At 40.8% G+C, this 14822-nt stretch overlaps 1 protein-coding gene across 2 annotated transcripts in view; it reads left to right on the top strand.

Moving 5' to 3' along the window:
• Positions 1-14822, top strand: part of LAMA2 (laminin subunit alpha 2) — a 1496617-nt gene that overhangs the window by 870223 nt on the left and 611572 nt on the right. For both annotated transcript variants that reach the window (XM_069726054.1, XM_069726053.1), the window contains exon 19: positions 12194-12405. In XM_069726054.1, the coding sequence (XP_069582155.1) occupies positions 12194-12405 (212 nt within the window). The remainder of the gene's footprint in view (positions 1-12193; positions 12406-14822) is intronic.

The raw sequence follows: 14822 nt of genomic DNA, 5'->3' as shown, positions 1-14822 counted from the left end.
GTCCCAAAGCCCCTAGCTTGTTTGCATCAGATTACCAAGAATAGGTTGGTGTATGATGGTGTGCAGGGGCTCCCCATCTCAGTACCCCTGAGCTGGTGGAAGTACTTTCTGTCAAAGATGAAGAAGTTCTGGGTAAGGGTGAATTTCAAGAGATCAGCAATGAAGTTATTGTGTGTGCCACATTCAATTGAGCTGAACTTTAGGAAGTGGCTTACCCCCATTAGACAATGCTCATGTGGGATGTTGCTAAATAAGACCTTCACATCTATTGAGGCCAATAATTAATGTTCCCCAGCATGGATACCCTCCAGTTTAGTGAGGAGGTGGAACATATTCCTGATGAGTAAAGGGAGAGATGGAACAAAGGGTGAAGGATCTTGTCAATGTAAACGCCACCATTTTGATTCAATAAGTCAACTCCCGACCCAACAGGTCAATCCCTAATTTGTAACAGGCCCTTGTGTACCTTCGGTAAAACATAGAACGTCATTCTGGTTTCATTATGCAGGACTTCATATGTGTCCCTTTCTTTAAATATTTAATAACACATTGTTAGATATTCCGATTATTCCATAATGACCAAATTGCAAAATTATCAGAAGATTTTATAGCAAAACAATCGTTAAAACTACTCGGGGCCAGTTTTGCATTCTTTGAAAAGTTTGATTCTACAGTGTGATTGGAAGATGTATTTTACGTAGGTCCCTTTCAATTAATTTAAGAATAATGTCAATATTTATAACCTCCTCCTGTGGTAACATTTTGGTGCTTTTGTTCCTAAGGTCCGTGAATTGACCTAATCCCCTCATGATCTCATTCTCCTTGAATAGTCCAACAAGGGCATGATACCCCTCAAATTCGTCCTCCAATAGGCCTAATCTATGACATTGTTCATGGTCATTATGCAGGACAAAAAATACATTTAAGTTTTCTACAAAATAAATTTAGATCTCTTACCCATCCAAAACAGTTGAAGAATTTTATAGGGACAAAAGTGAGACCTCTTTTCAGGACATGGTGCTCTTCTTTAGATAGTGAATATGATAAAAGATTAATGATCTGGTCTTTGTTTAATTGGTTTTCATCCTCAGATAGTATCCTGTTCCTGAATTCCGCTCTATAAAAGATGATAATGAAGATGCAAAAGAGGAGGTAGCCCCTATACTGGGAGCTGTTGGGACATATTTATATTTGTATTTTTGTATGTTCCACTCTGGCCATATCTCCCTCTTAATTTATGCTATCTTTGCCTGGGTCGCCTTCCACCATAGGCTTGTGCCCCCCTTACCACCGGGTCTGTCCTCTCAGTGTCAGTCATATCAATATCTGATGAGGAAATATCCAAATGTTTCTTTTTGTGGACATTATAGGCCTGATTTTCTCCAAAGATGTTATGGTCCCTCTGGAACTCTATCTGCTTTCTCTCCTTGAAATATGACTGATATTTTTCAACTGAAGTCTGTAGGAGACCTTCACACCTATTAAAGTCTGGATCAGACTTATATTTCAATATATTCTCAATGAATTTATTTAAATGTGTTTACGATTTTTCAAGCAGTTTTTTCTCCTCCTATAGTAATAAATGCAAACATTTCAATGAGGTCTCAACTGATTCCTTCAATCACAATGCAAGTAGTTCAGGGGAAGATGTTCTCAGAGAGGGAGTACGGTTAATCCTCAGGCCTCTAGGACCAATTTAGTTCTTTATATAATTTTCCAAAGCTATTATCTCCCATCACAATATTATGTGCTCTTTGTACCCAGTGTGACAGCGAGGGTGTCACGGGTTCCATGCTGGAACGCATTCCCTTGGACATGCGCAATTATGCACAATTGAGATTTGGACTAAGATGTGCCTGCAACGACCAGGAGTGATCATGCATTTCAGGGAGAGACACACTTCTAGTCTTACGCTACTACTGTAGTACATCATCTGATGGAATTAGCTTCTGACATGCGCATTATCGGGGTGGACCTCTAGTGCCCAGGAATCTGGTGCAGGCGCACTATGAGCATTGAGACAAATTGCAATATTGATATATCTGGAGATACTCCCTTCCTAAAGTGGAAACCATGGGCTTGGTTGGGAAGGAGCTTCACCAAGGTGGTCTATTTAAATAAGGGCATGCTGTCATAAAACACGTTATGCTGCACATCATGATCTAATACTAACTTGTCAAGCCTTCTGATGAGCCATGCAGGTGAAACACATCGAGGCGAATGATTTCAGATACATACTGATTTACTACCCATATCAAAAAATGTTTTATATATATATATTTGTTATCAGGATTCTGCCTGATTATGTCTGCAATCAATGACATATAGTCAGTATCAAGTCTATGGGTTCATATTGCATACACTTTACACCTTTGTTTAGGACAGTGTAGGCTGTCCCAGGAATAGCCACCATGGAGCTGGGACACCATAATTGTGTTGCAAAGTAGCCAACCTATGCTGCCAGGCATAGATTTAAAATTTAGTGCATTATCATGGAGTAGTCAGTACTTTCCAGTGAGGGTATGTTCCCATGATCCAACAGTGGTAGCTCTTTGGACGCAGTGCATGTTCGCTGTGTCCAAAGCGCTGTCGTCTATTGAACACAGGTGAATCCGCATGTGTTCAATGAACCGTGCAGATTCTCTGGACGCTATGTTACTATCCTGTAGCATCTGCCCAAGTACAGTGTTCAACCCGCATTGTTTACTGATAGTGTGCACATACCCTTAAACATCTTAGCTGCATCGCACAGCTGTATACCCATTTCTTTCTCTTTGCCAACGCACTCACACTTCATCTGTGCTGGTTTTGTCTATGTTTGTGGTAGGGTACACCCTTCACTTTATTTACTAGCAGAATGCAGTATCTTCTGATACAATAGGTCTACCTGGTTTTATCTGTTTTTATTTATGCCAGATCTAACAAGGGAATACTAGGGATATAAGGGAGAGTTGCTGATGAGTGGGAGCACCATTTTAGCAATCCAAAAGGTGCCAATGTCCATTGGTAGGTAGGTAATCAGGGTAGGGAATAATTGAGGGTAGGCTAATAAGTTCAAATAGCATCTAAATTTAACTTTCATATGCACTAATTTGTCAAGTGTGTGTTTTTAATGTTGTTTTAGCATCTAGGTTAATAAAAGTTTATGATTTTAAACAGGGGTCTATATATATGTAAACTATTAGTTTGAGACCTCTCTGTGGTCTTATCGATTTAGTTTAATTACCTTGGCCTAGAAATGGCAATGAGACTGCTGAAGCCAATTATATATTTTCAAAAATCTTAAAAATCAAACAGTGGTCCTGAATATTTTTTCTTTCGCCTATAAATGTCAACTAGATGGCTTATTCCAGTAATTTATTTGCAGCACTACTAGAAATCACACATCAGTTTAGAAAAATGTATTCTTTGGCCTAGAAAGAGCAACAAGAGAGCTGATGCCCATTATTTATTTACCAAACTACTAAAAAAACCACACTGGTCAATAAAAATAATTTTGTTGCCCTAGACATGGCAACAAGATGGCTGTTGCCAATTATTTATTTTCCAGACAACTATAAAACACACAGCGGCTTAAAGCAAAGTACTCGCACAGGTTGAGGGGCAAAGTACGCACAGCGGCTTAAAGGCATAGTACTCCCACAGTCAAAGGGTGCCGAGAACACACAGTGGCTTAAATTCACAGTTCTCCCACCGGCAGAGGGTTAAGAGTAGACACAGCAGCTTAAATGCACAGTACTCCCAAAGGCGGGGGAGGGGGGGGGCAGAGTACTCACAGTGGCTTAAATGCAGAGTTCTCTCATAGGTGGAGGGTGCAGCATACACACATCGGTTGAAAGGCACAGTACTCCCACACAAGTGAGAGGGCAGAGTAAACACAGTGGTTTAAAGGTACACTACTCCCACAGACGGTGGGTGCAGAGCACATACAGTGGCCTAAAGGCACAGTATTCCCACAGGTGGAGATTGCAGAGTACACACAGCATCTTTTTTGGCACAGTACTCCAACAGATTTGGGCTGCAGAGTACACACTATGTACACAATACTGAAATCAGAAAGCATATTTATTTTATATCGTCACACCCTCAAAGTTGTAATAAGGGAGGCTAAAATAGCCAGGGAGACTCTCAAAGACATGATAAATACCAAAAAGAAGAAAAAAAGTACAAAATGTTCCAAAGGTTTCAGTGATTTGCTGCAACTCTGCCTTTCAATAAGCTTTATTAGACTGGTAAACCCAAACAGGAAACCTGACATACAGTAAAAGATTTGTCCTCAGGGTTCATTACCGGACACTAGGTGTTCGGTACGGACCCCAAACTTTACCGTTTGGGTTTGCTTATCCCTATATACTGCAAATACCATCATTATATTCTTCATAATTGCATGTAGAATTATATTTTTTGCCTAAGTTTATCCATTTACTACACTTCCTTAGACAATGTAATATTTTTTCATAAAATACAATTTATTCAAATGTTATAAATTATCTGGTTTGTCCTTTTTGTGAGTTTCATGGACATTATATGTATTTGCCTAATAAATATTGCAGTAATATATGGTATCTGCCAGCTTTCTACTAAAAAGTTCTATGTTTCCAGTCAACTGTAACAAAACGAGGAGATATTTCAGGGAGTTAATTAGGAATTTTGCTTCAGGCATTATGTTCCAGAATCTACTGTACTTTATCATCATGGAACATTAATATCATTACTGTCTGCAACTCAGTAGCTGCTACATTAGGATATGTTGCAATTGTCCGACATTCATTCAACACCTTTATTCAAAATGTCTTGTTTTCAAAGAATATTGTACTTTGTATAAGAGAATTTCTCATTGTAGAGGCAATAAGGAACTTTGGTGGGTAGTGGTGATCTGCAGCAACATTGTTTTTCCTTTTTAGTCAATTATATTATTACTAGATGGTGGCCCGATTGTAACGCATCGGGTATTCTAGAATATGCATGTCCACATAGTATATTGCACAGCCCACATAGTATATTGCCCAGCCATGTAGTATATTGCCCAACTATGTAGTATATTGCCCAGCCACGTAGTATATTGCCCAGTGACGTAGTATATTGCCCAGCGATGTAGTATATTACCCAGCCACATAGTATATTGCCCAGTCACATAGTATACAGCAGAGAGCCACAAAGTATACAGCACAGACACGTAGTATACTGCCCAGTCACATAGTATATTGGCCAGTCACGTAGTATATTGCCCAGCCACATAGTATACAGCACAGAGCCACATAGTATACAGCACAGACATGAAGTATACTGCCCAGTCACGTAGTATACTGCCCAGTCATGTAGTATATTGGCCAGTCACATAGTATATTGCGCAGCCACGTAGTATATTGCCCAACCACATAGTATATTGCACAGCCTGCGTAGTATATTGCACAGCCCGTGCAGTACCATGCACGCAGTATATAACACAGGCCACGTAGTGTATAACACATGCCACGTAGTGTATAACACAGGCCACGTAGTGTATAACACAGGCCACATAGTGTATAGCACAGCCCGCATAGTACATTGCACAGCCCGCGTACTATATTGCACAGCCCGCGCAGTACATTGCACAGCCCACGCAGTATATTGCCCAGTCACTTAGTATAATGCCCAGTCACATAGTATATTGCCCAGCCTCGTAGTATATTGCACAGCGACGTAGTATATTGCCCAGTCACATAGTATATTGCCCAGCCATGTAGTATATTGCCCAGCCACGAAGTAGTATAGAATACAGCCCACGTAATATATTGCACAGCCCACACAGTATATAGCAATGTGGGCACCATATCCCTGTTTAAAAAAAAGAATTAAAATAAAAAACAGTTATATACTCACCCTCCGTTGGCCCCCGGATCGAAGCGGTTACCGACGCTCCTCGCGCGCTCGGGTCTGAAGAGTGCATTGCGGTCTCGCGAGATGATGATGTAGCGGTCTCGCAAGACCGCACGTCATCATCTCGCGAGACCGCAATGCATAGAGTGGTCACCGGGGTGTCGCGAGGAGCGGGAAAGGCGCCGGAAGATGAGTATATGATGATTTATTTTTTTATTATTTTAACATTAGGTCTTTTTATTATTGATGCGGCATAGGCAGCATGAATAGTAAAAAGTTGGTCACACAGGGTTAATAGCAGCATTAACCGAGTGCGTTACACCGCGGTCAACGCTGCCATTAACCCTGTGTGAGCGCTGACTGGACGGGAGTATGGAGCGAGCGCCAGGCACTGACTGCAGGGAGTATGGAGCGGGCACCGGGCACTGACTGCAGGGAGTATGGAGCGGGCGCCGGGCACTGACTGCGGGGAGTAAGGAGCGGCCATTTTTCCACCAGACTGTGCCTGTCGCTGATTGGTCGTGGCTGTTTTTCCGCGACCAATCAGCGACTTGGATTTCCATGACAGGCAGAGGCTGCAACCAATGAATATTCGTGACAGACAGACAGAAGGACAGACAGAAAGACGGAAGTGACCCTTAGACAATTATAACAAGACAAGAGCACTTGGGCGCACTGCTATATATAATATAGAAGAATACTGAGGGTGCAAAACAGCAATAGAACACTAAACTAAATAACCAAAAGAAAAAGCATTACTGTAAAAAAATGCACACCATCCAATGAATAAATGTAAAAAATGACGCAATAAACAGCAGAGAGCCGAAAAGCAGACTAATAGGTTACCCATACAAAATAGTATCCCTGAGCCACACAACATAAGTGGGAGAAACCTCCCATAAAGATACCACCTGGTGACGTGATGCCCCACGCGTATCGCCCGGCGAACCAGGCTTCGTCGGCTCTCTGCTGTTTATTGCGTTTGGGACATTTCTCTGTGCCTGTTACCGCTTGCTTACTTGGTGCCGTGTTTGCGGCCCTGTGAGCTATATATTTTTGGCACTGTCCTATTGCAAATATGTATATTTTTGCGCAATACCCCATGAGCCATTAGGGCTCTCTTAGGTTATCATATCACACTGAGTCATGACTTATGTTTCCTGTGTGTTCGTGATGGCGTCTCTATATGTTTTTAATTATGTTTTTACTGTTCATGTTGTGTGTTTTTGATCTGTTAATAAAATCAGCCTATGTCATTTTTTACATTTATTCATTGGATGGTGTACCTTAGACAATTATATAGTAGATAAGGTTAAGACTACTTACCACTGTAAACCAATTTGGAATATTATCAAAACGGCAAACACATCTTACATTTTTTTTTACTAATATCATAGGGAAAGTGAAACAAGCATCTGCCAGAAACCTCTGACATTTTCCATAAGAACAAAAAGATCAGGTGTATGGAAATCTGACATGCCCTATCCTTATTATTGCTACATCTGTCATAATAATATTGGTTGAACATCAAGAACACATTTAGGCCAGGGTCACACTTGCGAGTTCAATGCGAGAAACTTGCGCGAGTCTCTCGCATCAAATCCTGGCACTGCCTCCAGCACTCGGGACCGGAACTTGCGGCTGCATGTATTTCTATTATGCTGAACGCTCCGGTCCCGAGTATTCGCTGCAGTGCTGGGACTTGATGCGAGAGACTCGAGTGAGGTTTTCACATTGATTGATTGTGCTGAATTTGGTGCATTCATTCTATTTTAGTCTAATATGCATGGCTATTTTTATGTATTCTGTCCTCTCTATCAATTGAATATATTCAACTATATCCGGAAATTTCTGAATCTTCTTAGACTACTTTGTGTGACTATTCCACTGATACACTAATATTTGTTATTTAATGGACTCCAAGGTGGTAAGTTGCACAAAGGGAAAAAGGCTGTTTGCCAATTATTCTAAAAATGAACTAGTTTTGTGTCATACTAAAACTGTAACCTTACCAATGAAGTTAAAGATTAAAATAATCAATTGCCCCCAGCCCCTGAACCATATATTATAAAATGTATTCTATATTAAATAATTGGGGAGGCACCATACAATACTTAATTGAACAAAATTTACTACAGGGCTCCATAGATATAGTATGCTACTTCTAAGGCCGGCCTCACACTCAGCGTATAAAAATACGGTCCGTAATTTACGCCGTAATACGCTGAAAAGTCCCCAATATAGTCGTCCGTATCTCCTCCGTAGGCAGGGTGTGTCAGCGTAGTTTGCGCATGGCATCCTCCGTATGTAATCCGTATGGCATCCGTACTGCGAGATTTTCTCGCAGGCTTGCAAAACCAACATACGGATATACAAGGGATCCATGTGCTCAAAAAATAATAAAAACACATATACTGTCTATATACAGTGGGGCAAAAAAGTATTTAGTCAGTCAGCAATAGTGCAAATTCTACCACTTAAAAAGACGAGAGGCGTCTGTAATTTACATCATAGGTAGACCTCAACTATGGGAGACAAACTGAGAAAAAAAAATCCAGAAAATCACATTGTCTGTTTTTTTTATAATTTTTTTTGCATATTATGGTGGAAAATAAGTATTTGGTCAGAACCAAACAATCAAGATTTCTGGCTCTCACAGACCTGTAACTTCTTCTTTAAGAGTCTCCTCTTTCCTCCACTCATTACCTGTAGTAATGGCACCTGTTTAAACTTGTTATCAATATAAAAAGACACCTGTGCACACCCTCAAACAGTCTGACTCCAAACTCCACTATGGTGAAGACCAAAGAGCTGTCAAAGGACACCAGAAACAAAATTGTAGCCCTGCACCAGGCTGGGAAGACTGAATCTGCAATAGCCAACCAGCTTGGAGTGAAGAAATCAACAGTGGGAGCAATAATTAGAAAATGGAAGACATACAAGACCACTGATAATCTCCCTCGATCTGGGGCTCCACGCAAAATCCCACCCCATGGGGTCAGAATGATCACAAGAACGGTGAGCAAAAATCCCAGAACCACGCGGGGGGACCTAGTGAATGAACTGTAGAGAGCTGGGACCAATGTAACAAGGCCTACCATAAGTAACACACTATGCCACCATGGACTCAGATCCTGCAGTGCCAGACGTGTCCCACTGCTTAAGCCAGTACATGTCCGGGCCCGTCTGAAGTTTGCTAGAGAGCATTTGGATGATCCAGAGGAGTTTTGGGAGAATGTCCTATGGTCTGATGAAACCAAACTGGAACTGTTTGGTAGAAACACAACTTGTCGTGTTTGGAGGAAAAAGAATACTGAGTTGCATCCATCAAACACCATACCTACTGTAAAGCATGGTGGTGGAAACATCATGCTTTGGGGCTGTTTCTCTGCAAAGGGGCCAGGACGACTGATCCGGGTACATGAAAGAATGAATGGGGTCATGTATCGTGAGATTTTGAGTGCAAACCTCCTTCCATCAGCAAGGGCATTAAAGATGAAACGTGGCTGGGTCTTTCAACATGACAATGATCCAAAGCACACCACCAGGGCAATGAAGGAGTGGCTTCGTAAGAAGCATTTCAAGGTCCTGGAGTGGCCTAGCCAGTCTCCAGATCTTAACCCTATAGAAAACCTTTGGAGGGAGTTGAAAGTCCGTGTTGCCAAGCGAAAAGCCAAAAACATCACTGCTCTAGAGGAGATCTGCATGGAGGAATGGACCAACATACCAACAACAGTGTGTGGCAACCTTGTGAAGACTTACAGAAAACGTTTGACCTCTGTCATTGCCAACAAAGGATATATTACAAAGTATTGAGATGAAATTTTGTTTCTGACCAAATACTTATTTTCCACCATAATATGCAAATAAAATTATAAAAAAAACAGACAATGTGATTTTCTGGATTTTTTTTTCTCAGTTTGTCTCCCATAGTTGAGGTCTACCTATGATGTAAATTACAGACGCCTCTCATCTTTTTAAGTGGTGGAACTTGCACTATTGCTGACTGACTAAATACTTTTTTGCCCCACTGTATATATATATATATATATATATATATATATATATGTTTATGAGACACATATATATATATATTTCATCCAGCGCGAGATAGCTTAAAAGCCGGTAATTCAATTGCCGGCTTTTGCTATCTCCTTCAAAAACCCGACATGATTTGAGACATGGTTTACATACAGTAAACCACGTCATATCCCCCTTTTTTGCATATTCCACACTACTAATGTTAGTAGTGTGTATGTGCAAAATTTGGCCGTTCTAGCTATTAAATTAAAGGGTTAAATGGCAGAAATAATTGGCGTGGGCTTCCGCGCAATTTTCTCCGCCAGAGTAGTAAAGCCAGTGACTGAGGGCAGATATTAATAGCCTGGAGAGGGTCCATGGTTATTGCCCCCCCACCCCCTGGCTAAAAACATCTGCCCCCAGCCACCCCAGAAAAGGCACATCTGGAAGATGCGCCTATTCTGGCACTTGGCCACTCTCTTCCCATTCCCATGTAGCGGGGGGGATATGGGGTAATGAAGGGTTAATGCCACCTTGCTATTAAAAGGTGATATTAAGCCAGATTAATAATGGAGAGGTGTCAATTATGACACCTATCCATTATTAATCCAATTGTATGAACGAGTTAAAAAACACACACACATTATTAAAAAGTATTTTAATGAAATAAACACACCGTTTGTTGTAATATTTTATTGTACGCTCAATCCACTGGCTGAAGACCCTCGCTCTGTGACAAAGAAAAAATAATAAACCAACAATATACATACCTTCCGAGGATCTGTAACGTCCCACGTTGTAATCAGAATGTTAAACTGAAAACCTCATATTCAGTTATATTAATTTTTGCCTAGCGGCTTTAGATCAATGTATGATTTTGGGATGTGCGGTTCATGCTCTTTTTTTTTTCTTTTTTGCATAACCCTTTAATTTAATCGCTAGAATGGCCAAATTTTGCACATACACACTACTAACATTAGTAGTGTGGAACATGCAAAAAAAAGGGGATATGACATGGTTTACTGTATGTAAACCATGTCTCAAATCATGTCGGGTTTAGGAAGGAGAAATGAAAAGCCGGTAATTGAATTACCGGCTTTTAAGCTATCTAGCGCTGCATGAAATATTAATATATATACATATATGTGTCTCAATGACATATATATATATAAATATATATATATATATATATATATATATATATATACCTATTCTATGTGTAGACATTTATCTTAGCTATTCTATTGTAAGCTGTCAGTGTGATTTTACTGTACACCGCACTGAATTGCCGGCTTTTCTCGGTAACACCGCTGCGTATTTCTCGCAAGTCACACTGCTGGTCCGTGTGTAATACGTATTTTTTGGGCCCCCATAGACTTGCATTGGCGATTTTTTTGCGCAATACGGTGACAAACGCAGCATGCTGCGATTTTCTACGGCCGTAGAAAGCCGTATAATACGGATCAGTAAAATACGGCAGATAGGAGCTGGGGCATAGAGAATAATTGGGCCGTTTGTAATGCGTGTTTTACGGACGTTTTTAATGCGCTCATACATCCGTAAAACTCGCTAGTGTGAGGCCGGCCTAATAGTTAGAAAGCTCAGTCAATTCACTAGATGCACCATTTATACTCCAAAAGTGCAACATTTATATCACAGTAATGTGCTCTACAATACGGCTGACCTTTTTTTCTAATTAAATCATCTGTTGATGTCCCAACTATGGTAAATAGACTGTGGAGGTAGCAAAGGTGACATCAAAGGAGGCATAAAGCACAGTATATAAACTAATAACCACATGTAGTTGCTCTTAATCTCTCAAGACCTCTCTGGCAGTCAGAAGTATAATTATTGATGAGCGAAAGTGCTCGGATTGGGTGCTACCCGAGCGTGTTGGTGTGCTAACCTAGTGTCTTCGGCATGCTTTAAAAATATGCTTGAGTCCCCGTGGCTGCATGTCTCATGGCTGTTCAACAGCAGCAACACAAGCAGGGATTGCCTGTTTGTTAGACAATCCCTTCATGTGTTGAGGCAGTCGAACAGCAGCGAGACATGCAGCTGCGGGGAATCGAACGTATTATTCAAGCACGCCAAAGACACTCAACACACGAGCATGCTCGGATAACACCCTATCTGAGCAAGTTCGCTCATCACTACTATTTAGTAATTTACGTGAGAAATAAGATATCTTTACTGCAAAGTTACACACTCTTGTATTGCCACTAATCTTTACAAGTAATATAATTTGCATGTACAATATTATAATGCTGCCTAATATATAATGAATTTTTTGACTGAATTTCTGTGCCCTTAGGTGCACTGATGGATATTTTGGTCAACCGTTACTACCAGGAGGATCATGCAAGCCATGCGAATGCAATGACAACCTTGACCTTTCAGCCCCAGGTTGTTGCGACAGTGAAACAGGTGCATGTCGTATATGTAAACCAGGAGTGACTGGTGAATATTGCAATAAATGTGCAGAAGGATATTTTGGAGATGCTCTTGGACCAAGAAGTTGCCAGCGTGAGTATCCTCTCTCTGCTTATTTTGTTTTTTTTTTTAAGAAAATATTAAACAAAATACATGATCATAATTAAAAATGGGGTAATTTTCTTTAGAAAAAATGTAGTACTTCTGACATTACAGTTCAGCCACATTCGATTGAATAGGAAAGACCTTGTCCATCAGTCGGTAAAAACAACTGTTTGTGCACACTGTCAAACTCAGAAAGCAGGGAGTGATGTTTTTAAGCATTGAAAATAAGTAATGAGCCTTGAAAATAAAAAAAATGGCATTTTTTCCACAAAAATGTTGCCTTAACCCCAAATTTTTCATTTTCAGGTAAACATGAGAAAATGAATTGTACAATTTGTAGCACAAGTTCTTCAGGGTTAACCAATACTTCATATGTGGTTAAAAAGTATTTTTGAGGCACAGTACAAAGCTCAGAAGGGTTTGAGTGTTGAAGCACAGATTTTCCTAGAACAGTTTGTTGACTCCACATACAAAGCTCCTAAGTGCCATAAGAGCAGAATCACACTTCAAGTGGCCCCATTTTAGAAATTACACCTCTCTGGGAATTTATCAATAGGTGTAGTGACGAATTTGATTCCATGGGTGTTTTCAGAAACAAACCGCAATATATGCAGTAGTAAATATATACACTAGTGCCCTGTAAATACTAGAGAGGAGTAGCTAGTGGTTGCAGATAGAGAACATGTCCTGAATGAAAGCCCATAGATGGAAATAGATAAATATAGAAATAATACTGTCGTGCCACTAGATATGATCGTTCCCTTCATCATATCTAGTGGTCCAACAGTATTACTTGTAAACAAAACAGCAATAGATGTTGCTGAGTGAAAATTGATAATCTGACCGAGTACGTTGAAATGCATGTACAGAGGTGGACGAACCCGAACGGTAAAGTTCGGTATACCAAATACCTACTGTTCGGGCACAGACACTGAACACGGACTTCATCAGGAAGTCTGTAATACTGTTCGAGTTTGGCCCCCGCATAATTCATGACAGCGTCATTCGGTCCCATGCATGAACCAAGCTTCTAATCGGCAGTAAAATCATTATTGCCAGTCAGACAGGCGCGGCCCCCATGCTGTCAAATGACAGCGTGAGCCTGCAGCTGTGATCGGAGGTAAAAAGTTTACTTTCGGTCACTGGTGTCAGACTACTGCGCCCATCAGCCAACACCTGCTGCCAGTAATAACAGCTAAAGCAGGTGGAGACTGTTGGGAGTATTCATCAACTAATGCCAGTGCTGTAAATAAATAATTTAAAAAAACAACAACGTGGGTTCCTCTGTATTTTTGATAACCAGTCAGACAAAACTGACAGCTGTGGGCTGCAGCATTAGCAAGGTTGGTCATTAAGAATAGAAGGATCCCCATGCTGTTTTTTTCAATTATTTAAATAATTTAAAAAACCATGTGGGGTCCTTTCATTCTGGACAACCAGCCTTGCTAAAGCAGACAGCTGGGAGCTGGTATTCTCAGGCTGGTAAAGGGCCATTGATATTGCCCCACCAGCCTATAAATAGCAGTCCGCAGCTCACTGTGTGAATGGAGGTCTCATCGAGGTCACCACAGTTCATTGGCCAACCCTTAGTGACCAGCGGTAATCTCGATGACGTCACCACTGCTCACTTATGCTGTGCCAGCAGCAGCTCATTCATCAGTGGTTCCCAGCTTGGACCGTTGCATCTTGGCACTGTCGAGGTTGAAAACTGTTCATCCACTGTTATGGATGACGGCGTGGGACAGGACAACGGACAGGTGAGGACTATTGTTGTTGTTTTTTTTATTACAGTAGACGAGGGGTTCAATGGAATGGACGATGACGTGATAGTTCAATTTAGAATAATTAAAGTAGTCTGTCATTCTTTCAATTAAAGGACTTTATTTTTGCTGTGTGTTTATTTACAATATAACTAGGATAAGTAATGGAGAGGATTCTTATAGACACTTCTCCATTACTAAGCCGTGGGCTTGATGTCACTGAACAATACAAAGATGACATGAACCCCACAAATAAGAACCCCACTTGCAACCATTACAGGGCAAGTGGGAAGAGCCGGGCAAAGCGCCAGAATTATCTATTAGATACACCTTTCCTGGGTAGCTGCTGGCTCCTATTTTTAGGCTGGGGGGCAATAATAATGGCCCCTTATGAACCTGAGAATACCAGCCACCAGCTGTCTGCTTTAGCAAAGCTGGTTGTCAAAATTGGGGGGGGACCCGGACCCCATGTCATTTTTTAATTATTTATTTAAAAAATGTAAATAAACATTGTGGGCACCACTCTATTCTTGTTAACCAACCTTGCTAGCACTGACAGCTGAAGGTTGCAGCCCCCAGCTGTCTATTTAAAAATACAAGGGAACCCACGCTGTTTTTTTTTTAATTATTTGTTTACAGTGCCAG

Source organism: Ranitomeya imitator, chromosome 5, assembly GCF_032444005.1.
Source record: "Ranitomeya imitator isolate aRanImi1 chromosome 5, aRanImi1.pri, whole genome shotgun sequence".
NCBI classification, from domain to species: domain Eukaryota; kingdom Metazoa; phylum Chordata; class Amphibia; order Anura; family Dendrobatidae; genus Ranitomeya; species Ranitomeya imitator.
The sequence above is the reverse complement of the archived record's forward strand: the minus strand, read 5'-3'. Positions and strand labels throughout refer to the sequence as shown.